The sequence below is a fragment of the Umbelopsis ramanniana genome (genome assembly GCF_025399195.1).
Source record: "Umbelopsis ramanniana AG unplaced genomic scaffold K450scaffold_62, whole genome shotgun sequence".
Lineage (NCBI taxonomy): Eukaryota > Fungi > Mucoromycota > Umbelopsidomycetes > Umbelopsidales > Umbelopsidaceae > Umbelopsis > Umbelopsis ramanniana.
In genome coordinates this window covers 42,417-63,359 of record NW_026252148.1, presented here as the reverse complement: position 1 = coordinate 63,359, position 20,943 = coordinate 42,417, and the positions used below count along the sequence as shown (strand labels likewise).

General features: G+C 43.2%; 11 protein-coding genes across 11 annotated transcripts; 4 read left to right on the top strand and 7 right to left on the bottom strand.

Annotated features, from left to right (window-relative positions):
- Positions 1-278: 278 nt before the first annotated feature.
- K450DRAFT_256293 (uncharacterized protein) lies at positions 279-1,185 on the bottom strand. Its single transcript, XM_051591484.1, has 3 exons — positions 1,158-1,185; positions 1,034-1,078; positions 279-956 (listed from the first exon to the last, which is right to left on the bottom strand). Exon 3 carries the CDS (start codon positions 750-752, stop codon positions 510-512), a length of 243 nt encoding a protein of 80 aa, XP_051441581.1. The 5' UTR covers positions 753-956; positions 1,034-1,078; positions 1,158-1,185; the 3' UTR covers positions 279-509.
- On the bottom strand, positions 774-3,523 carry K450DRAFT_256283 (uncharacterized protein). Its single transcript, XM_051591483.1, has 10 exons — positions 3,176-3,523; positions 2,557-2,672; positions 2,356-2,460; positions 2,148-2,282; positions 1,932-2,083; positions 1,755-1,874; positions 1,471-1,682; positions 1,158-1,408; positions 1,034-1,078; positions 774-956 (listed from the first exon to the last, which is right to left on the bottom strand). The coding sequence occupies exons 1-10, from the start codon at positions 3,462-3,464 to the stop codon at positions 789-791; spliced, it is 1,593 nt and encodes a 530-aa protein (XP_051441580.1). The 5' UTR covers positions 3,465-3,523; the 3' UTR covers positions 774-788.
- Positions 3,524-4,000: 477 nt separating this feature from the next.
- On the bottom strand, positions 4,001-6,688 carry K450DRAFT_256278 (uncharacterized protein). Its single transcript, XM_051591482.1, has 5 exons — positions 6,585-6,688; positions 6,088-6,495; positions 5,746-5,871; positions 5,463-5,624; positions 4,001-5,364 (listed from the first exon to the last, which is right to left on the bottom strand). Exons 1-5 carry the CDS (start codon positions 6,592-6,594, stop codon positions 4,253-4,255), a joined length of 1,818 nt encoding a protein of 605 aa, XP_051441579.1. The 5' UTR covers positions 6,595-6,688; the 3' UTR covers positions 4,001-4,252.
- A 534-nt stretch (positions 6,689-7,222) lies between these two features.
- On the bottom strand, positions 7,223-8,835 carry K450DRAFT_256273 (uncharacterized protein). Its single transcript, XM_051591481.1, has 4 exons — positions 8,751-8,835; positions 8,508-8,667; positions 7,985-8,443; positions 7,223-7,855 (listed from the first exon to the last, which is right to left on the bottom strand). Exons 1-4 carry the CDS (start codon positions 8,813-8,815, stop codon positions 7,376-7,378), a joined length of 1,164 nt encoding a protein of 387 aa, XP_051441578.1. The 5' UTR covers positions 8,816-8,835; the 3' UTR covers positions 7,223-7,375.
- A 1,328-nt stretch (positions 8,836-10,163) lies between these two features.
- K450DRAFT_256264 (uncharacterized protein) lies at positions 10,164-10,953 on the top strand. Its single transcript, XM_051591480.1, has 2 exons — positions 10,164-10,595; positions 10,658-10,953. Exons 1-2 carry the CDS (start codon positions 10,170-10,172, stop codon positions 10,859-10,861), a joined length of 630 nt encoding a protein of 209 aa, XP_051441577.1. The 5' UTR covers positions 10,164-10,169; the 3' UTR covers positions 10,862-10,953.
- Position 10,954: 1 nt separating this feature from the next.
- On the top strand, positions 10,955-12,065 carry K450DRAFT_256261 (uncharacterized protein). Its single transcript, XM_051591479.1, has 3 exons — positions 10,955-11,088; positions 11,154-11,540; positions 11,605-12,065. The coding sequence occupies exons 1-3, from the start codon at positions 11,017-11,019 to the stop codon at positions 11,890-11,892; spliced, it is 747 nt and encodes a 248-aa protein (XP_051441576.1). The 5' UTR covers positions 10,955-11,016; the 3' UTR covers positions 11,893-12,065.
- Positions 12,066-12,101: 36 nt separating this feature from the next.
- K450DRAFT_256258 (uncharacterized protein) lies at positions 12,102-13,772 on the bottom strand. The gene is made up of 5 exons (XM_051591478.1): positions 13,533-13,772; positions 13,191-13,475; positions 13,003-13,116; positions 12,824-12,928; positions 12,102-12,743 (listed from the first exon to the last, which is right to left on the bottom strand). The coding sequence occupies exons 1-5, from the start codon at positions 13,609-13,611 to the stop codon at positions 12,238-12,240; spliced, it is 1,089 nt and encodes a 362-aa protein (XP_051441575.1). The 5' UTR covers positions 13,612-13,772; the 3' UTR covers positions 12,102-12,237.
- Positions 13,773-13,888: 116 nt separating this feature from the next.
- Positions 13,889-15,633, bottom strand: K450DRAFT_256256 (uncharacterized protein). Its single transcript, XM_051591477.1, has 5 exons — positions 15,124-15,633; positions 14,922-15,003; positions 14,757-14,865; positions 14,309-14,688; positions 13,889-14,236 (listed from the first exon to the last, which is right to left on the bottom strand). The coding sequence occupies exons 1-5, from the start codon at positions 15,234-15,236 to the stop codon at positions 13,985-13,987; spliced, it is 936 nt and encodes a 311-aa protein (XP_051441574.1). The 5' UTR covers positions 15,237-15,633; the 3' UTR covers positions 13,889-13,984.
- On the top strand, positions 15,359-16,917 carry K450DRAFT_256251 (uncharacterized protein). The gene is made up of 7 exons (XM_051591476.1): positions 15,359-15,520; positions 15,594-15,631; positions 15,689-15,904; positions 15,971-16,184; positions 16,257-16,535; positions 16,603-16,641; positions 16,711-16,917. Exons 1-7 carry the CDS (start codon positions 15,441-15,443, stop codon positions 16,829-16,831), a joined length of 987 nt encoding a protein of 328 aa, XP_051441573.1. The 5' UTR covers positions 15,359-15,440; the 3' UTR covers positions 16,832-16,917.
- On the bottom strand, positions 16,807-17,827 carry K450DRAFT_256249 (uncharacterized protein). The gene has a single exon (XM_051591475.1). The coding sequence runs from the start codon at positions 17,697-17,699 to the stop codon at positions 17,004-17,006; it is 696 nt and encodes a 231-aa protein (XP_051441572.1). The 5' UTR covers positions 17,700-17,827; the 3' UTR covers positions 16,807-17,003.
- Positions 17,828-18,602: 775 nt separating this feature from the next.
- K450DRAFT_256244 (uncharacterized protein) lies at positions 18,603-20,248 on the top strand. Its single transcript, XM_051591474.1, has 7 exons — positions 18,603-18,662; positions 18,779-18,863; positions 18,946-19,262; positions 19,346-19,492; positions 19,559-19,635; positions 19,707-19,842; positions 19,911-20,248. The coding sequence occupies exons 1-7, from the start codon at positions 18,631-18,633 to the stop codon at positions 20,164-20,166; spliced, it is 1,050 nt and encodes a 349-aa protein (XP_051441571.1). The 5' UTR covers positions 18,603-18,630; the 3' UTR covers positions 20,167-20,248.
- The last annotated feature ends 695 nt before the right edge of the window (positions 20,249-20,943 follow it).

The window sequence follows — 20,943 nt, the reverse complement described above, 5'->3', positions numbered from 1 at the left end:
TGTGTTTGCATTAATTGACGGAGTCAGCCGTACAAGATCAAGCATCGGAGTGTATTTCGCTAGGTTCCATGGATTTGGATAAAATCTGCTAATGTAATACAATGAAACGGAACATCCACACCTCCTTGCACTCCGAGTCTAATCCAGAACACTTCCGTGGTAATTAACTTAAACACCGGTTTCGTGGCCACTTTCCATTATCTGCGCCAAAGGTGATAATAGCATCCTTGCTGAAAGAAGCTTGAGCGCCATGAGGGAATTTTCATCATGATGGTGGTGGCGTAGTGAATATTAATTACTAGCTCGAGGACGTCAGGATAGCATATCATGATCTGTTGGTTAACCAAGTGTAATATTCTTTGCGTATTCTTATTTTATTTTATTATTTGGTTTTAACGTGAATTCTCAATGCTACATCGAACTATTGACCTTTTTCTTTCCACCATGCTGTTGCAAAACGGTCGTACCCACGCTAACATGACGTCCCATCTCATTGCCGTGAATACGGATTATACGGAGGAATGTTTTGGTGCGGATGGTGAGCAGGTGGTTGCTGTTGGGACATGTTTTGTGGTGATTGAGAAGGATGCTGCTGTGTCGGGGGTTGCTGTTGCTGAAGTGCAGGGTTTTGAAGAAATTGCGCCAGCTGCTGGAGAGCAGGATTTGCTTGCAAGACAGCTGCAGCTGACTGCTGAGGCATGGGTGGGGGTGCGGCAGCTTGCTGTTGATTCACGGCCTGAGTCTAAACACATGTATTAATTAATGACGTGACCCTCCTTGCCTTTATCCTACGAACATAATAGTCTTACCAGCATGCTCAGTAGCTGTTGTACTTGCGCAGGTTGCGCCTGTCCTGCCAAAGAAGCACTAGGCTGAGGCTGGTATACCGGTGCAACAGGTTGCTGCTGTGGAGATGGCTGCTGATGACCTTGCGCCGACGCAATCATTGACAAAAGCTGAAAACAAAAAGCCCATTAATGACAAGCTTGGGGAAATGTGGAGAATAATCGAATCCAGCCCAGCTGGTTTATACCTGTTGAGCCTTTTGCGCTTGCTCCAACCGATTTGATTCTGGACTCTAAAGACCATATTACTGATAAGCTACACATCATCCAATAATAAAGGTGTCAATTGAAAAAAAAAAGGCGATCTTATACCATAGGTGCAGCATTGGCAGGTGCTTGTGGCCGACCAGCATAATTTCCTCCAGCAGAAACGTTTGATGGCGGACCAGGCATAGGTGGTCGCATCTGATTTCCATTGTAAGGACCTGTGAGAGGCGCTTCTGGATTGTACATTTGTTGGGAATATGGTTGGGAAGGAGGTGGCGGTCGCCCATAATTAGTGTTGTAGTCTCTTGGTCCAGAGGGAATGGGTCGCATATTGTTTGGAGGTCGGCCACCTTGCCCTGAAACAGCAATTTGTGTCAGTTTCTGAAGCTAGCTACGCTTTGCAATCATTTCAGCTTACTTCGATCATTATTTCGATCATATCCACCCATATCATCTCGGCGGTTGGATCCATAATGGTCATCTCGCCCATAGGGCCTGTCATGCCCATAGTTCTGTCGGCCACCTCCTCTCTGTTCGCTCGGTCCAGGACCTTGTCTACCATAGCCTCCTGTTTCACGTCGTCCTCGCGCCTCTGGAAATTCTCGTTTAGGTATGGATTCCTTTCGATCCCTTTAGATGAAAAAGTTTAGTCTATACGATTCCAGCCACGGCGAAAGAGGTGAAAATGGCTTTAACACTTACTTGACCGGCGCATCCCACAAGAATTGTAGTTCAACCGTACCACCTTGGTATTCCTGTCCGTTGAGATAATCGTGACAATCTATGCACGCTCTAGAATCAAAAAACTCTACGAAACGCTGACTATATAGAACACATGAGTATAAACACACCAAATATGTCTTCAAACGATGATATCACCTTTTGACTGGATCGACGGTACCGTTATTATACCTTCCATGAAGCGGTGATGGTCGCACGGATTTCACATCCCCATATCTTGTCAAGTATTGCGTTAATTCGCTGTTATCAATGTGATGATTGGTGCCAACCAGTGTGAATAGTAAGGTTCCCTATGATATCCAATATCAATGACTGGTATACTGGGCAGAGACGGATAATGTTTCCAAAATATACCTGGTTTTTATCCGCATCGCACTTCGCTTTTCGCTCTTCTTCCTTGGGTAGGGAGTAGTGAACATCAATCTTACGCCCGTTCAAATCGGTATTTTGCATGGCGAGCTTTGCCTGCTCTGCAGCTCTGATATCAAACTACATGGGCGAGCGACAGGTAATTATGATTTAGTGGATGTGACCAAGGTCTTGCGTACTGTAAAACACTCACGTATGTCACAAAAAGCATTCCTCTTTTTTCAATCAAACTGAAGAAGGTTTTGATCTCGCCATACTGCTCAAACTTTGCCCTAAGGTTGTCTTCCGTCATATTATACTGAGGGGCGTATTGGAGATTAGGTAAGACATTGGATACACAGAAACGGAAGTCGACTGCTCAATTCTTGAAATAGAACTAGCCACTATAACTAACCTGAATATTGCGAATAAATAAAGTTCGACAAGGTCGTTCAAGAGCAACACGGGCATCGACAGCACCGCCAGCATGATGTGGAGGCTTATCGTGAACGTCATGATGCAGATCTTTACCTGAGAAACCATGAAGTATGCAAGGAATCAGAAAACAATTGTAATGATACCGAAATGGTTGGTTGCGCTACTGGTGGAATGAAAAAGGAAAGAACAGAAGAATTGATTGAAAATTGGAGGAAATGCAAAAAGAACGGGAGATGGCTGAGGATCAGACAGTGAGGGACGATTATCTCAGCGATTCACATCTTGCAAGATACTAGACAGGGTTAATCGACAAAGACACTTAGACGATCACGCTGATGACACCGAATTGTGTGGAATGGCTTCAAAACGACTTGCAGTAACACGAAACATGAGCTTTGAAGCAAAAGATGGACGTCTCAACTTGTATCTCAGCGCTCGGTTGCAGGAAACGGAAGGAATTTCAAAAAAAGAGAAGGAAGGGAAAAGACAAAGGGATAAACCACTTGCTTAAGCGAGTTCACTGGAGTGCAAGTGCAAAGAAAGAGCAAAAAACGTGTATGGTGCAACTGAAGGATTTGTTTGTTAATGCATCTTACCCTGTAACTGATCTTGACCCCAAGTATCATCAGACGGATCATATCCTCTCGGTGGTGGCTCATCATAATAGTTATCGCTCATCCAATCTCCAATGGAAGAAGCATCAAACGATGAATTATTATCACTAGGGAAGGAATTATTTTGCGGAGGATTGCGACCTGGGGCGTTATGATTGGATCTAGGTCCTCGACCATCATCGAACCCACGATTCTGGTTATTGCGATGATGACGTCCGCCTCTTCCATCATAAGGATTGTATCTGTGTCTCCCGCGATTGTTGTGATCCATCACGGTACCAGACTGTTGGAAGAATAAAAAAGGTGTGGGTGTGAAAAGCAGAGCGTGATGTGGTGACTTTTGAGCCCAACCTTTGTGACGTTAGTGCCAAAAGCAGTCATGCGAAGGTGAATTTAGTTTCTAGTGCTGCACGCCAACAATCACAGCTTCACCTATCTACACCGACAGAAAGTGATCAGGAATTTGTACAAGTTCTTTTCTTCATTCACGAAAGTATACTTAAAGATAGGTTAATCGAAGAAGAACAAGATTTGAATACTGCGCTAGAAAGGTAGTCTGGAATCGTCTTTGGATAGACAATGTTCTTGCCATACAGTTCCTTATGCCCTCCAAACCATTCTCACACCAGCATACGTTCTGCGCTAATACAATACTCTTGATTGAGTGTTATCAAGGGACAAGGTATACGTTTATAAATGAACAAGGAGGCAGGCATGTCACAATAGACGAACAACATGAAGCGTAATTTTAAATTGTTGGTGAAGCGCTACCTTGTACCTGCAGTATTCCACCCAACAACTCTCTTGCCTCGTCATAGCAAACTATCACTTTGTAAATATGAATTTTTGGATTATGTGATTACTGTGCGGTGTTTCTACATACAATGAGGGGGAAAAAAGATGTAAATAAAGTGGAGAGTGATAGCATTTTACAGATGAAAGAATAAAAAAGACGTATGATGGAAGTAAAAAGTAAAGAATTGTACAGAGAGTGAAGATTAAGGATTATCAAAGAAAAAAAAAAAAGGTGGTGGTCACCGCATTGCGAATGAAGCAAAACTACATATTGTTCGAATTGAAGTCAGACCCTTCAGGTTGTTGAGCAAAATCCTGAATAGAGTCTGGATCAAATAAAGCGTGTTGAGGAGGTTCGTCCAGAGTATGTAGTTGCTGCTGTTGAGAGGTTGACGGTGGTTGACTAATAGTAGAGGTTGACGGTGCGTTGAGTTGAGTTGGAGATATTTGCTGTGAAGTACCAACGGGTGGATAGGCACTTTGCAATGCATCGAGATTGACACTGGCCGTACTAGAATAGCTCGCAGTATATTTGCCTATGATCTTTTTGAGAGCCAACGGTAAAGTCTTCCAATGAAAGGCTTTGACGTCTTTCTCAATATTACGAGGCTTGGGGTTTGGAAAACTCATCAACAGTTTGAAAAACTCGGCGCTGTCAGGTTTGAGCTTGCTGACAGTGAGCGGACGAAAGCCTTCAAGATTTCTCCGTATCCGGTTTTTTTCCTCCACTGTAAAACGCACGCCAATCAAACTTTCCAATAAAAATATGGTGTCGACCGACGTAATGAAGCATTCATTTCGATCTTCCCAGTAAATGCAAGACACAACAATGCTGTTGGGTTGGCGATCGCCTGGCGCAACTGGGGCAAACGTACAAATGATCTCGTTGTTTTCTTGTCTTCGCCAAAACTGTACCAGACGACGCCGGTTATCCCATTCTTCCGGAGTCCAATTAAGCGCCATGGAATCCAAGTCACCGTCAATAATTAGGTTCGCCTTATTGAGAAGTTGTGCATACGGATTGAATTCGCTAGAGGTTTGTTCCAGATATGAATGGGACGTAGAATCGGATGGTGATATGGCAAGACTGGATTTTGCATGGTGACCTTGATGGACAAAATCCGTCGATATGGAAGGAGGAGGCTGCGGCGTTATGTAATTAGGTGATGTCTGAGACATGTCGTAAGGGACGTTGGACATGGCGATGTTGCCAGTGGGTGGCATTCCAGGTGGCGGGTTACCGACTATATCGGACGTGCGGGCGCCAGCATATTCGTGCGATGGATCGGACATGGCCTGAGACGTCGAGGTGGACGACGCAACCTGAGAAGGCGGTGGTGGCCGGTAAGGGTAGCCAACCCCCATGATTTGGCCGGCTAGAAGTGAAAGGGATAGGATGGAGTCAACACGCGGTTGGGGCCAAAATCGATTCGCTATTTTAGTAAAAAAACAAAAAAAAAAAAAGGATGCATACCTTCTGGGAAGAAATTCCTTGCAGTTTCGTCAGCACGGAATCCAGACGCTCCATAAGCCGCCGATGCACTTGGTGCGGGAGCAATATTATAAAATTGGTTTGTACTAGAGTAGGTAGGTGCATTGCCTGTCATATAGCCAGTAGCAGAAGGAGTCGTGTCTTCTATGAAGGTTGACAGTACATTCGACACGTTAGCAAAAAATTCGGTTCAATAGGGTGGTGGGGGGTAAAATGTGTTGGTTTGAACAAGAAGAGCACCACCACCAAAAAAAGGTTTTCTTACCGGTCCTTGATGCTGACGATCCCGTGCCACTTCCTCCGCTCAGTCGTTTGTAAGCTTTTTCGTAGTCGACGGGATCATCAGCACTTCGTTTTCTTTGTCCAAGATTTTGATCATCGGCAGAAGGTGCTGTATCATAATGAGATAATATGTGGAGTTAATTAAGACTTGTTTTTTTTTGTCCAACCAGTTGAAGGAGGCGTTGCAGAGTGAGAGTGAGATTGAGTCCAGTGAGAAACAAACAACCTCCCTTGTTTTTTCCCAACCCAGGGCAGGCGGGAAGAGGAAGTGGTTGCTACGCACGGACACAAATCCCACTCAAACACTCTAGAGAATCCAACCTACCCAAATTATTATAAAAGAAGTAACCGACAAGCCAGCTGTCGGTTACTTCATTGTCACCACTCCATGCTATTATAGATAACGGAACGCCAAGCTCATGACACCGCGTGAGAGAAAATGAGGGTACTCTAGTCGTTAATGTGGTGTATGTGGGATGTTGCAATTGTTTCGTATCAGCAATAAATGAACCAAATCCTATCTTGAGAGGGAGTCCAGGTTGATCAGAGGCGAGAGTGATCGTCAGCAGATCACCTTCGACACCTTGTTGAGGAGTGAACTCATATATCCGTGGTGGCTGTGGTCTGATTAACAGCGGTTGCGGTGGATACGTTGGAGACACAGCGCTGGCAGATGATGATGATGGCGGTATTTGCGATTGTGGTGGGTAAGGCAAAGAGGAGGGTTTGTTTCCTTGAGAGAAGAAATGAAATGAAAAAGAGCAAAGAGATAAAAGAGTTAATAAGTTATCAACATTTTGAGCTATGGGCTATTGGACTTACTTTGGGTCATGGGGGAGCTTATATTAATGCCAGCCCCACTGATGCTGAAGGCTTGATTATTATTGGATTAAGGTTATCTAATAGCCGGCTATAATACTTTCAAGCTGCAGGCGTTCAATAAGTCTAACAAGAACATGCCAACAGTTAGTGAGAAAACAAAAAACAACCCACAGAACACAGTATTATACTGAGAGTAGCTGTCAGGCTTAGAACCCCTCGCATGGTTACACCAGGGTACAAGTATTTGAACGCATGACTTACTGTTTGGCTTTCTATTATTGAAATGACAGAACCGTAAAGAAATGAAGTAAGAAATGGAAATATCGTAAAGCGCTGACAGAAAGTCTTGTCAATCACGAGATCACGATGTTTCAGAACAACTACTTCTTCCGAGGGATCGAAAACCTCGGAATCTTTAGGACCCAGGTAGAAACATGAAATTTTGCGTGCTTGTTCCAATGATGTGGCTGCACACAAAATTCCAATAAGGGAATTCTGGGGTGGAGTACTCAACTAAACTGGTCATGATGTATCTCCATTCATGGTAAGATGATGAAGTTCAAGGCAAACGCAACCAATACTTCTTTACATTCCACTGTTATCTGTGCGTAGAAACACTCAACCGAAACCCGGAGTAATAAAGAAATAATCCGCCTATGATTTTTGAGACAGATCGAACATTTCATTGAAAGTAAGATGTTATTTATCATAGCTGAGAAATTAAATGGCATTCAGGATGGATGAACTATTAAAAAAGCTTATGATATGTTGATGCTATATACTGTAAACGTCTAGCGCTGGGATGGAGCGAATCCAATACTAGCGTTACCAAAGTCAAAAACGGTGTACCAGCTCTTGAGGAAAACGTCACCCAATATAGTGAAAGGTAGACTACTTTCGACCAAGCCAGAAAAGCAGAGTTTAGCATCTGCGCTGGCTTCACGGACAATATCTGCAACAGGAACAGCAAACTGATTTCCTCCTAATTCAAATTCAAAGGTTTCAGAGGAATTACTAGCAGTGCAAGGCAAACGCCATCCGTAAATCGATGAAAAAACAGCGCCTTCGATGCTAGCATGTAGATGCTTGCTAATGGTAGGAGGTGTAACAATGAGAGTGGTACCAGTATCGATGATGGCACTGGCAGAAAGCGGTAGTTTTTTGGATCCTGAAGAGACGGAGTTCATAGGTACTTGCCAATACTTTTCATTGTTCACCTTGACATAATGGAATTCGCCAGTGTAATGCTCTTTGTTGGAACCGCCGAAGACCTAAAGTACGAGTCATTGGGAAAAATAATACAAATTTGTCCGAAATACGAAGGGTAAAAAAAGAATAAACATAGGTTAAAACATGATATGCTATTTTTTTTCCTTCATAACAAATGATGGCTACGTTACCATTTCACCACCGCCACCTTCTTTGGATCGACCAAGCCAAACTCCAACAACGGGTTCATCAAGCTGGCCTTGATCGTACATTATTTCGATGGGGGATTGCTTAGCTCCCGTAAGAGAAAGACTGGGGAAGGCTAATCCAAAGATACCGTCGAGAAACTTGTCAGCAGCAAACTGACCAGATTCGTCATTAGCAAGGCCAATCATTTGTCCTTCATAATGGATATCACCGATAGTGACGGAATCCTTGGCTGTTCGACCAGAGATGTAAGATCCATCAGCGTATGATAACGACCAATTTTTGCCAATGGACTCGAAGCTACTTGACTTCTCCTCTTGGAAAATATGATGACCAACACATCGAGAACAGGATGTAGAAGGCAACCAGATGTCACTGCTGCCAGTATCGAAGACAGCTTGGAACTGTTGCGGAGGTGTGCCAACCCCAATGGTTCCAGTATACTGTATCATGGAAAATATTTAGAAACATAGGAAGTCGCGAGTTCTATTATTATATTCATCTCACCTCGATATCCAAATAGTTGCTGTGAAGCTCCACTATTCCAGTATCTTGCATTTCCTTAACGTCTGCCTTAACGATCATGTTAGGATTGTACTTTGCGACCGTCCTAACTACTCTGGCGGGGGTGCCCAATGAGGGTCTTTCTGGCTGTTCTAGTGGAACACTTTGATTTCAAATATTTAAGTTAGAGAAAGGTAGCACTTTCAAAAGAGATGAAGATCAATAAAACGTAGAGCAGTCATTTACACAAGATTAGCTAGCACCACGTGGACGCAGGCTGCAATGGACAAGAGGTGATAAGATAGCTTCATGAAGATCAAAGACAAGAGTTGAATGGTATCTACCGTTCAGATAATGACATTATTTTATATACGATTTGTTTAGAAACATTTTGTGGTTAATTGAGCGCGGGTCGTTCTCACTCTTGGTTTAAGCTTCCAGCCAATGACTGGACTCACAGAAAAAAACCCATGCTTAGCCAACCGCTTTTTTTTTTTTTTTTCAAACCAACCTAACGCTTCAACGTCGCATTCTGTGATTCACCCTACTCCACATTTCACGAGATCCCTAGCATCCTGGTACGAAACATTATACACTTTTATTTTCCATCTTTTTAGCATATATTCCCCTAAACTCATTCGTTAATGTCCTTCTATATTGCTCTCACTCTCCATCGATCCTTTCATCCCCGGTCACCATCCTAATCTTGTACCTTCGACCCATCCCATCGCCTACTCAACAAAAATAACAATGTATATTTCCTCCTCCCCATACAGTTGTGATCTCAAAAGACAAAAGTCTTCCGACCCATCTTCAGAGAGCGTTTGTTGTGTGCCTGTGTGCAGTTGAATCCACTGCCACTTGATTTATTTTGTATTCAATCAACCACACGCCCGTCGTCGTCCCGCCCTTCTACGTTTCATACATCAGCTACTTTTCGTTTTTTCTACCTTCAGCTGTTCGAAGTTCATTCTCTCCAGTGGATCTTTTCATTCTTTGAACACCCACACATACATCATGTCAGATCAAGAAGACCATGCTTCACCAAGCGATCGATCCAAGCGACCTTATGAAGATGATGAAACACTCACTAAGTCAGATGTAGACCGACATCACAATCGAGCGAAAAGACAAGCAGTACCTGATCCAAAAACTGACACTCCTTATGCTGCCAAATCTTCCACCGCAACTGACAGCGAGAAATCTGACAGCGTGAAGAACGGTGCTTCAACAAAAAATTACAAATCAGAAGATGATGAACAAAGCAAAGGAGATGAAGATGCCGAACAACCTGCCGCAGACGTAACCCCTGTCTCGCTTCGCGCTATAGTAACCACTAAAGATGCCGGCGTCATCATTGGCAAGGGAGGAAAGAATGTCAACGAAATACGTGAGCAATCTGGAGCCAAAGTCACAATTTCAGAAATCGTTCCTGGCGCGGTTGAACGTATCTTGACGGTGACAGGTCCTTTGGATACAGTTGCATTGGTAAGCAACTACCTACGTTTTGATGGCCAGCTGTTTCCCATGAATTCAAACCTTGTTTATAAACCTTTCCGTTTCTAGGCGTTTTCTTTGGTTTCACGTAAAATCTTGCAAGAAATTCCCTCTGGAAGTGAGCATGATCAAATTGTCACCATTCGACTTTTGGTTCCGGACAGTCGTATGGGATTGCTGATCGGCAAAGCAGGAGCAGTCATAAAGCAGGTTCAGGAAGAAAGTGGAGCTCGCTGCAGTGTAACACCAGATCGACTACCAATGTGCACGGAACGAACAATTATAATTACTGGAGTTCCTGATTCTATCCATATTGCGATTTACAAGTTTGGCCAGATATTGATGGAAGGAAATGGCAATATCCCCGGATTGGTCCTGTACAAGCCTCAAGCCCAGAATGCCGTCGTCAATCCACAACCTCACTACAACCCCATGATGGCTGGTGGTATGGGTATGAATGGAACAGCATTTTTTTACGGACATCCAAGTATGGGCGGATTTCCGAACATGCCCCCTGCCGCTACTCCTGCTGCTATGGGAGCTGCCATGGGTGGACCGACACAAGCACAACAAATCTTCATACCAAACGATATGGTAGGTATTGCCAACTAGTATTCATCTCTCCGGGCTAAGTATTGATTCTTTGATCTATTCAGGTTGGCTGCATCATTGGTAAGGGCGGAAGCAAGATCAATGAAATTCGACAAGTTAGTGGAAGTCATATCAAAATTGCTGAACCTCATGGCAATACCAATGAGCGCTTAGTGACCATCACTGGAACACCAGAATGCAACCAAATGGCTTTGTATCTGCTTTATTCACGATTGGAAAGCGAGAAAAGCAGGATGAGCATGCGCTGATACGTATTTCCTGGAATCTTGTTTTACAACTGGAATAAAAAAATAAAAAAAATTCACCACAGTAAATTTTAAGAGGGGAGGGAGTCTTTGATTCACAGCTTTTGATTCAGTTGAGCGGGGTCTACTCACTTCATACCATTACTGCTCGAAGCTGGATGCGCATTCTTTTGTTTTTGCTTGCCCTTTTGGTGTCCACGGCTTCAGCATGGCCAGGAAATCCCGGCACAGTGAGTACCTTTTTCCTTAGCAGGTGTCTTGAATTTATGAATTCTCAACTTTTACCATATTGTAGTGTGATGTCGAAAAGATGAGCAGAGAAGGACACGGGCCATCAAAGTCGACATGCAAAGACTGCTATTCAATCACTAGCTCGATTGCTAATGATTACTTATCGTACTCTTTGAAAGTGACTGGTAGAGAACAGTTTCAGGGATTTCTTCTCTATGTCCAAGATGCAGCGAATAACACGGTTGGCAGTTTTCGAACCTACGATCATTTCCTCTATGAACCGGTAGAATGCCAAGAAGCCGTCGAATTCGATCTGAATAACACCATCGGTCACTCCAACCCGATCATGAAGCGCTGGCCGGTAGAACTGGGCTGGACAGCAGCTGTGACTGAAGATGAAGCCGCGAAGTTCCAGCCAGGCGACAAATTGACTGTTCGGGGTATGGTGGTGGTAAGTGGAACCCGGTATCCTATCGCCCAAGCGTAACACTACGGTCTAACTTTAGCCTTTCCAGATGGACTACGATCACTGGCACATTTTTCCCGAGTTCACTTTCAGCATTGCACAACCTGGAGCAGAAAAGCTCAAGCTTCCGGCTGTCCATGATACGATTCCGACCCATCACCACGAGTACCCAAATAAGCTGTTCTATACTGTACTGGTTATAGCCTTCATCATATACAATGGCATGTCACTCTTGTTCAAGCATCTTCAGCATCGGAGACGACAGACTAGAGAGAAACAGACCACTTTCCAAGCGGCAGCAACAGGCGATAGAACCATCCTATTGCGCGATTGGTAGATACGATACCCCTGGCAGCACACACTGCCACACTAGACTACCGACCGTGGTTTCTCTTATATGCGTTATGTGATTTTCATTGTTCATGTTCTTCCGTTTTATTCAGCCATCTTTATTACCAGTTCATAATTTCATTCCAATTAGAAAAACGTAAATCAAACCAACTTCTCCGTTGTTCAATATCATTGCTTTGACCAAACAGGTTGAGAAGCGCCAAATAGGTATATACAATGTACAGACATTAAATATGACAAATGAGGTTGCGGTCATAACGAGTGCCTAAGCATCAAAGTGTAGTTCTGCAATGCGTGTGTGGTGACTTATCCAATGCAAGCGTCGTTCGTACTATAAACTTTTGGAACTTGTACCGGACAAAAACTGTTGGGCACACCAATTCGCAGTATCCCTCACTGCATTATACCATACGCCGTCATTGGCACAGAGGTGCTCCATCATGAACCATACATGCGCAGAGTCCGGTGGCGCCACGCTGTCGACTTCCACACCATCTTTCTGGCACTTTTTGACGAAAGCTGCAATATCATGTGAGAATACCTCGGTTGCGCCATATATTACTAGCATCGGTGGGAAAAGTTGTAGCGAGGGAAGATAAATTGGAGAAACGCGTGGATCGGTAGGACTCATGTCGGTTGGCAAGTACAGGGTGCGGAATTGCTTGGCGGCTGCCAAAGTCAAGTAATCGTCTTTGGCAAGGGTTTGATAGGTTGGTGAAGCCAAATCCAGATTGACCCATGGGGAAACAAGGAGTGCAGCTCGAGGAAGAGGCAGTGATTCCTTCATAATGTCATGAATTAAAGATACTGCCATACCACCACCCGCTGAGTCACCAGCTATATAAGATAAAGATATGTGAATTCGCGACGACAATTGAATCAAGATTTCTTGAGGAAGATTGACTGGCCACCCTTACCGACTATGATTTTACATGCTGGAATCTTCAGTTTTTGTACCAAGTTGCGGTAGCATTCCAGTACTTCAGTTGGAGCAGATGGCCATTTATGCTTAGGTGCCAGCCCTTGAGAATGAAGCACATTTAACAGGTGTATGAGGAATAATTGACCAACCGCCAAAAGAGGTATATCCACTCACCGTACTCTAAGGAAAATAGTCGCACATTCTTTTTGTGCTCGTTTGTCAGCTGCTTTACCAATTGGATAAGAGCAGGAGCGTACATGGTATCGGAACCGAAAACGAAACCGCCGCCTATATAAAACATGACATTAGAAAATGGCATTACCGTAGGGTGCGCGTCTGCATGGATGGCATAATATCCCTACCATGTATCCAAAAGATGATAATGTCTGCTGTATTACTATCCATGATCCAGTCTTTGATATTTTGAGTTTCAGCGACGTTGGGGCCAATCCAAGTTCCTTTGGCAGGAAGTGAGCGAACGCGTCTGAGCCATGAACTCTCTGTAGGAGTTGGTACATTTGTTAGTTCAAGAGCCAAGTCGAACAAGGTGTAAGATATTAGTGACGATAATTTCAAGGTTGCATAGAGCCATTTTCGCGGCATAAGTCTGCACAGATACACGAAAGCATGGCGAAGGTACGGAGCGCCTGTAACAGGGATGTTAATTCAGGAACATAAACGCAGGCTATAGACTGTCTACTTACACAGGCGTCGTCCGTTAACAGTTCCAAGCGCTACGACAGGTAGTGCAACCGCAATTGCACTTATACTGGGAAGCATCATCAAATTCGAGAGCGTAGGAAAATCACGAGAGTTTGACCTTAGGTAAACACAAAGGCGAATCTCATATGTCGGTAGTTATTACATTCCAACTCCACACCGTTGGATGCATTTGTGTCTGTGCATGTTCGCCCTTTTGAAGAATCCTTCCGTTAAAATCAGCCCGCTATGTTTTCTGCTATGTAATAACAATAGCCCTCCAGATTCCGGGTAATAAGAAAATGTAGCATTATTTTCAAACCCCCTTTATAACATACGCAGAGACTTTGAATCAAACTGAAATTAATGCAGAACAACCTAGAAGCTACGATTTATTAACCCGATACAACATGAAAAAGCTGTGAATAGATTCCAACAAAGCTTCGCTCATGTCGATTTACGTATACGACAAGTTTAGACCAGAAGGTCCAGGTGAAGTGTTTCTAGCAAGTGATGACAGAACGCTAGCAGCTCCGTTTGTCTCCCTTTGAGCTTGCTGCTGCAAGTGTTGAATTCTCTTTCGCTCTTGTTCAATAGCTTTCATCTTCAGTCGCTTCCACAATTGTTTTTTCTGGGTATTCGTCCTTGTAAGTTTTGCACGAGCTGATCGTAATCTATTGAGATACTCGTTGCTAAAATTTATGTTTTCCTGTAGGTATGTAAAAAGCAAGTTATAAACGATTCATCGGTAGAAAAAAGCAATTATACGCGGATTCCTAACCTGAAGAAGTTCACGGACTCGAACAAGGATTAGTCGTGCCTCTTCATCAGCAACAGCATCTCCCTTGTGTCCGTTTCGACCGGCATGCACAGACTCGGGGCTAGATTTGTTAACCTTGTCATCACTCTTTGCGTCAACATCCATGCCGAATTCACCATTTTGAGATTCAGCTGTACGTTCGTATGTCACATCAACATATTGTGGGTCGTCGCAGTATAATATTGATGATAATCTTGACAAGATCTTGTTGAATGTCTTTTCGCTTTCGATAAATTCCATGCTGGTGTTGGCCAGCAGTTCCATTTGAGGCGACTTTAAGATTCGTCGCAAAGTTGGTCGACGAACAATATCGGAGGGTGTTTCGATGGGACTTAAAATATCTTTTTTCAAGTACAACATCAGTACAGCAGCGAGTATCTCTTCTCTGACTGAAAAGCGGATGTAGTACCTTCAACCTTCACTTGGGTATATGGATCTTCCTCTTCATCTGAAAAGTCTTCATCAAATCTTCTCTTTCGGCGCTTGATAACACTTCTGTTCTTTCCATTTTTTACAAGCTAGGAGGAGCTGTTAGTATCGGAATAGGTCGCAGTTGCCGTTGGTGTATGCTTACGTCTATTTGCTCTGACATAGTCTGCGGTGCTCGAAGCTTACTGCCTCCAAAATGATCCCTATCAGCCGCCCATCTCTTCAGTGTGAAAGAAAGTCAAGGATACGTTAGGAATCAACAAGAAATAGCATCAATTAGCACGCTTCTCGAATGGACTACTCTCATCCACTCATTTGCTTAAAGCTCGCGTATAAAAAGGATATGTTTGTAACCTCTGTTATGAGGGACGAGTCCAACGGGGTCCGAATCACTTCCGTCGCTTTCCATTTTGTCGAACCACTTTGCAGCCGATGGTGTGTTGTTGTCCATTGTTTCCATTTTGGAGAGTCAGCGAGTTGGAAGGGTTTTTTCAAAAGTGAGGAACCAGTAGAGCTCCCCAAATTGGCGACTTTCAACGGACTTGGGCCAACGTATCACGTGATCAGTCAAATTCCCCAAGTTGGTTTCCAAGGTACAAAGTCCTTTGAGACCCACAATTTTTGACTGTCTGTAGGCACTACCACTCACTCTCAAAAACACAAAATGGACGATCACGCTTTGATGCATGGCGGCGTCCTTTCTGATGAGGATTTAGCTCGTTTAACACCAGAGCAGCTGGGAAGGTAATGTCCAGGATGATTGACTAGATCTGAAAACGTAAACTTTTTCTTATTGTCAAATGACTTGTGTCATCAGATATAAGCAACAGCAAGACTATCTTAAAGAACATAAAGGTACAATTCCCAACTCTAAAGACAATAACTGAAGCAAGTTACTGATTGTATATCTAGGTCATGAAGCACAGCATGAAACGATGTTCCTGATATTGCTTTTCGCACTATTCGCATCTCAATTTGTCATTTTATGGTGGAAGAAGAAGCATTATCGATCATATCAAGCTGTCAGCTTTACTGGCTTATGGTTGATCCCCCTTGCTTCTGGATTGAAGCTTGGGTGGTGGAGGTTCATCTTCTTTTGGGTCCTTTATAGCATCGTCAATGGATGGAGTGAGTATGAAATCGACTAGCACACAATTTTATGTATCCGCGGAATTAACCAAAACACTCACCTAGTAATACACAAATCCACCCGAAAGCCTCTTGAGGCTATGACACCTCGCCTTGTTTACAAGTGGTTCACCGTCGTCTATAACTGTTCCTTTGTTGTTGGAATGGCTGGTTACTGCATAGTGATGTTGACATTCTTCGGTATTGCCAGCTTGTTTGTATCTGGCGATGCAGCCATGCAGGTTGGCATTTTGTTCCTCAGCTACGGACTTTACTTTGGGTGAGTAGGATTTTTAATACAATGCCGCCGGAATAACACAGGATCGCTAAATGTCAATATGTCTATCATCAGCGTGCTAGGACGAGATTTGGTGGAGATTTGTTCGGATCGAATGGCAGCAACAATTGGATACTATTCTCGGGATGGACTCCCCAACAAACACCTTCGAGACCATATTTGCGCTATTTGTGGATCAGCAACACGGCATGCAACTGGGTCGTTGGTTGACCCTCCTGAGAAGGGAATGGTTTTTGATGAACCTATTCATCAGTTGGAATGCAAACATACTTTCCACGAAAAGTGTATTCGTGGCTGGTGCTTGATTGGAAAGAAGGATATTTGCCCTTACTGGTAAGCGTTTGACAAATTAAAACATTTGTGTAGCGTGCCTTTGCTTATCTGATACACCGAAATACAGTAAGGAGAAAGTGCATATGAAGCAATTCAAGAAGAACCCGTAAGTGAACATCTCCATTGGAGGCAGTTACCATTGATTTAACCATGACTGACTTGACATCATTTATAGTTGGGATACGCAACAACAACTTTACATTAGTCTGCTGGATGGCGTGAGATATCTGGTAGTGTGGCAACCCATCATTTTCGGTGCCGTCCAAGTGGCATACTACATCTTGGGACTTAAATAATTTACTGTTTTTATTGACTTGATCCCCTCCATAACAAAACGTAATATAGAGATCGGTATCCGATGTACTAATATCATTAAAACAAAAATTTGAATGTTTCTTTTGGCACATCATGTATGGTATAGGAAATTTTGTGTATGGCAAAATATATAATTTACAATTTCGATCATCATTAACTTCCTAGCAACGACTTCTGTCCGCTATGGTTGACCAGCAAAAACCGTTTCTGTGTTATCTTCAGATCATCCTGACATCTGTCGAGCAAAACATTAATCCCTTTGTCTTCAGTGTCGGGTAAAGATTCCAGATACTTTGCTAGACAATCCGTGAAAGCAGGCAAGAGATCGTTACTGAAGATACGGCAAAGTGTTTTGGCTCCATTTGATGCCGTGGGAAGCCAAAGGTTCCGCTTGGAACAATCCCAAAACGTCTCGTCGTTCGAGAACAATGACATTGTGTTGAGGACAATGTTATTCCATGTCGTTTCGTTTTTGTGTAGGAATAATATATCATCTTCCACGATCATACAGAGCATTTTGTTGCCACTCTGGCATATCTTCAGTGTCTCCAAGTATTTGTAAGAGTACTTGAGCAATTTCTGGTTCTTGTCAATTGGCTCAATGTAACTCTTAAAAACATGTTCTTTTTCCGTGCACGGTTCATCGGCCATAGCGATAGCTTGCGGAAAGACTTTTTGGATTTTGTTGAAGTTTCGGCCGCAGTTTTGCGTTTGTACGTAGACGTCCAGTCTGGTTTCTACATATTGAACGTCGTCCAAATTGATGTAATGGTGGTTGATGAATTTGAAGATGAGGAATCCGTTCAATAGGATACTGGTCACCAGCAACAAACGTGAAAGCCGATGCATATAGAGCTATTAAGGAGATAGAGGTGAAATCGGAGATGTAGAATAGACTTCAGGGGATGAAGTAAAGTGTATTTTCTACTCTGCGACGTTGACTTCACACACTGTGCGAGCGTACAGTAGCTATTGCGGTTACAAAGTCCCTGAGGTTATAAACTTTCCTTCAATTGCCCAGTCTGACTTCAGAATTTTTTCGAGTGGCACAAAGCGTTAGCACTTGAATATCCGGAATAATGACGAAAATCAGAACACCTTCTTCATACTTGAAAGTTAGTACACACATTTAGAATTAGAGGAGAGAGAGAGGGTGCTTATATTTCACTCATAACACGTTAGATATGTTGATGTAGTAATAACTGTCGCAAAGTCTGATTTAACACATCCTTGAAAATACCCTATAAAAATCTAAAAGATTGACTATTGGTGAATACAGTTCTTCGACTTTAGGATAATCAATAGGCCAGCAGAACTGGAATTGTAAAGGTGAGCAGGAGAGATCTTTTACAAAGATATACCAAGACACCTTTCTCTTTCATCGACAAGAAAGGTGAAAATTTCAGCAATATACGCGTAAGGTAGAAAGGTCAAGGTCAAGCACAAAGACGAATTCAAATTGCAAAATCACATTCATCCCTTTTCCAGCAGATACACATGGTTGTGACTGAATCGCAATGTAAAACGCTTAAGGATGATGATGATGGCCTGACCGGTGCTCACATGGTAGGCGTCTAACTGTTGTATTACTCTACAATTGTACTTCAAATCAATACCATGTCGTGAGCATAGTCAAGGCAACGTAGTGGGCTGTTTCCTTTGGCAGTTTGGAGGGCAGTGATTGTGCCATGACCAAGAAATTTTTGAGCTGCCACATGTGACTGGCTGCCCTGCTGGCCATATTGCTTGTGGCAGCATCCCCGTATGCAAATCTGCTCTTATGACAACTACAGCACCAAGACCTCGATACTGGTAAGTGATACAATACAAACGGTAGTTTGTGGGTAGAATGACCGAGACTCTTTCGATTTGCTATACATGCTACTTCATCGATCATTACCGAACTGAATCGTCAACCAAAACTACAGGTGCCACGTATGCCAAAATGAAATCCAACCAATACTGGCTCCTGATCCTACCTGTCTCCAATGCAATGGCCAGTTTGTAGAACAAGTAAGTGTAGACTGTTTTGCAGTATACAAGCCCTTAGTTTGGAGGATTTCGTTTACTAATGGCGCTGGCTTACCTTTTTTAGATTGAAGAGACCAACGATCCTCGAAGCTTTTACACTGCTCAAGGGGGTGAGTTAGAGGACGGAACAGACGAAGATGGGAATGATACCCAAGTATCGGAAATGTTACAGACTATTCTCCAAAGTTTTGTCCCAAACGGCCGTGTCACTGTGCAAAGCTCGACTGCGAACATAGATACACCCGTCCCTCCTAATTATGTTGAAACATCCAATGGAATGAACAATCGAGCGAGTGGAGATGAAAGTTCCGATAGCGAGGAGGAAAATGGAGACAATCGTCAGGAGGGACAGGATACAGTACGAATAATGCAATTGATGAAGTAAGATATCTGGAAAAGCAATTCGTCGACGGGATTCGTCATGATCACCATCATTATACTAATTTGGGCTGGTTTCCTCGAAGTATAATACAGCAAATACTCTCAAGAGCGGAGGGAAACAATACAGAGCCTTTGGAATTATTTCCAATGTCGGGAAATATGGATGACTATGTCTTCACACAAAACGGACTAGATGATGTGATCACACAATTATTAGAGCAAGCAACCAAGTAAGTTTTTTATATGGCAATTGCTGTAGAAGGATATTTTTTAACTAAATCTTTTGCACTGTGTAGCCGAAACGCACCACCACCAGCATCAGAAGAGATCATTGCGAATTTAAAAAAACGTAAAACGACAGCAAAAGATATCGGTAGGTGCTATCGCGTATAAATGGGATCCCCGTGGTACACGCTCTGACCACGTCGTATTTTGTTGAAATAGAGGATAATCAAGACTGCAGTGTTTGTAAAGAGGATTTCAGCGTGTCTGAAGATGTATTGATATTGCCTTGTGAGCATTTTTTCCATCAGGAGTGTATTAAGCAATGGCTGTTAGTGAATGGAACATGCCCAATATGGTGAGTACCCTTCATGCCACACTTAGGGTTTGTGCATTACCGTGAGCCACTGACAAATGAAAAATCAGTCGATATTCGTTGACCACCGCGCCCACGGAATCGGCAACCCCACCAAATGAGCAAAATACAGAGACAGAAACAGACTCCTCCAACCATGTTCAAAGTACGAACAACGCTGGTCGTACCGATGGCACTTGGACATCACTTATACCAGGTATTTTTCGGTGGACGAGGCCATCCAGTCCATTCCCTCGACGAATAGCTGGTCATAGTGATGACAATGATCAAGAGGAGGAGGATAATAACATGGATGCCCTGGACTGATAGAGTTTAAACACCGTTAAAAAGAGACACAACGTTTTTAAAGTTCAAATATAGCCTTGAAAATACCTCTTTGACTCTCACGCATGTGTTTGAAAAAAAGAAATGGTGGTTTAGGTTTTGGAGCGAGTCATGATTAAATATGATTGGCCAAGCCCAGGCATTTGTCATTTCCGCTCACTGGTAATCGATTGGCTCTCAGCGATGGAAGCAAGCCTATAAGCTTGTGAAAATCAACAAGATAGTAAATCAGAAAGCATGATCAGCCCCCCAACCGATGTATTTCTGCCCATCGATTGACTAAACTGTGGAGGTTCTTTAAAGGAAGAGTTCATACAATTTATTGGCATGAAAAGCGGCAGCAAAAATATCCAATCGGAAGACCAAGTCGGCTTGTTGAAAACGCGTCTCGTCTGTAATTTGCAGAGGTTACGGGAATTCGTGGGAATAAACGAAAATTGACACAGAAGAAGCGGGGTGAATTTGTGGGAGTCGAAATCATGATTTTTCGGATCTGGACCTGTGATAGCGATGTGAGGGGTAGATGCATAACGTTGTCATTGATGAATAAATGGTAGCGCTATACCGAAGGAGAGGGAACACATTGACAATGTGGTGTTTTCATTGCGATAATATGGCTTCTTTTTTCCTGCCGAGTGAAGTCAGCCAAAGATTTTGCTCACAATTAGAATGACTAAGTTCTGGTGGACGGAACCCCCGCTACCAAAAGGAAAATTTATTGTGTGATTGGCAGGAGCAGTTTCTAACCGCTACATGTGA

Bases quoted from the DNA above. Each gene is read 5' to 3' on its own strand.
- K450DRAFT_256293 (XM_051591484.1), bottom strand. From the start codon at position 752: ATGTGTTTAGACTCAGGCCGTGAATCAACAGCAAGCTGCCGCACCCCC.
- K450DRAFT_256283 (XM_051591483.1), bottom strand. From the start codon at position 3,464: ATGGATCACAACAATCGCGGGAGACACAGATACAATCCTTATGATGGA. The intron at 2,283-2,355 runs GTGAGTGTTTTA...TCGCCCATGTAG, and splicing joins GAATGCTTTTTGTGACATAC to TTTGATATCAGAGCTGCAGA. The intron at 2,084-2,147 runs GTATATTTTGGA...TGGATATCATAG, and splicing joins GCGATGCGGATAAAAACCAG to GGAACCTTACTATTCACACT.
- K450DRAFT_256278 (XM_051591482.1), bottom strand. The intron at 5,872-6,087 runs GTAGGTTGGATT...ATTATGATACAG, and splicing joins CTTCTTTTATAATAATTTGG to CACCTTCTGCCGATGATCAA. The intron at 5,625-5,745 runs GTAAGAAAACCT...CAACCTTCATAG, and splicing joins ATCGTCAGCATCAAGGACCG to AAGACACGACTCCTTCTGCT.
- K450DRAFT_256273 (XM_051591481.1), bottom strand. From the start codon at position 8,815: ATGAAGCTATCTTATCACCTCTTGTCCATTGCAGCCTGCGTCCACGTG. The intron at 8,444-8,507 runs GTGAGATGAATA...TCCATGATACAG, and splicing joins GCAACTATTTGGATATCGAG to TATACTGGAACCATTGGGGT. The intron at 7,856-7,984 runs GTAACGTAGCCA...CTCGTACTTTAG, and splicing joins AAGGTGGCGGTGGTGAAATG to GTCTTCGGCGGTTCCAACAA.
- K450DRAFT_256264 (XM_051591480.1), top strand. From the start codon at position 10,170: ATGGGATTGCTGATCGGCAAAGCAGGAGCAGTCATAAAGCAGGTTCAG. The intron at 10,596-10,657 runs GTAGGTATTGCC...TGATCTATTCAG, and splicing joins TCTTCATACCAAACGATATG to GTTGGCTGCATCATTGGTAA.
- K450DRAFT_256261 (XM_051591479.1), top strand. From the start codon at position 11,017: ATGCGCATTCTTTTGTTTTTGCTTGCCCTTTTGGTGTCCACGGCTTCA. The intron at 11,089-11,153 runs GTGAGTACCTTT...ACCATATTGTAG, and splicing joins GGCCAGGAAATCCCGGCACA to TGTGATGTCGAAAAGATGAG. The intron at 11,541-11,604 runs GTAAGTGGAACC...TAGCCTTTCCAG, and splicing joins CTGTTCGGGGTATGGTGGTG to ATGGACTACGATCACTGGCA.
- K450DRAFT_256258 (XM_051591478.1), bottom strand. From the start codon at position 13,611: ATGATGCTTCCCAGTATAAGTGCAATTGCGGTTGCACTACCTGTCGTA. The intron at 13,476-13,532 runs GTAAGTAGACAG...TCCCTGTTACAG, and splicing joins TGTTAACGGACGACGCCTGT to GCGCTCCGTACCTTCGCCAT. The intron at 12,744-12,823 runs GTAAGGGTGGCC...TATCTTATATAG, and splicing joins AGCATGTAAAATCATAGTCG to CTGGTGACTCAGCGGGTGGT.
- K450DRAFT_256256 (XM_051591477.1), bottom strand. From the start codon at position 15,236: ATGGAAACAATGGACAACAACACACCATCGGCTGCAAAGTGGTTCGAC. The intron at 14,866-14,921 runs GTAAGCATACAC...AGCTCCTCCTAG, and splicing joins CTATGTCAGAGCAAATAGAC to CTTGTAAAAAATGGAAAGAA. The intron at 14,689-14,756 runs GTACTACATCCG...ACTTGAAAAAAG, and splicing joins TACCCAAGTGAAGGTTGAAG to ATATTTTAAGTCCCATCGAA.
- K450DRAFT_256251 (XM_051591476.1), top strand. From the start codon at position 15,441: ATGGACGATCACGCTTTGATGCATGGCGGCGTCCTTTCTGATGAGGAT. The intron at 15,521-15,593 runs GTAATGTCCAGG...TTGTGTCATCAG, and splicing joins ACACCAGAGCAGCTGGGAAG to ATATAAGCAACAGCAAGACT. The intron at 15,905-15,970 runs GTGAGTATGAAA...ACACTCACCTAG, and splicing joins TAGCATCGTCAATGGATGGA to TAATACACAAATCCACCCGA.
- K450DRAFT_256249 (XM_051591475.1), bottom strand. From the start codon at position 17,699: ATGCATCGGCTTTCACGTTTGTTGCTGGTGACCAGTATCCTATTGAAC.
- K450DRAFT_256244 (XM_051591474.1), top strand. From the start codon at position 18,631: ATGACAACTACAGCACCAAGACCTCGATACTG. The intron at 19,636-19,706 runs GTAGGTGCTATC...TTGTTGAAATAG, and splicing joins AACGACAGCAAAAGATATCG to AGGATAATCAAGACTGCAGT. The intron at 19,843-19,910 runs GTGAGTACCCTT...ATGAAAAATCAG, and splicing joins AATGGAACATGCCCAATATG to TCGATATTCGTTGACCACCG.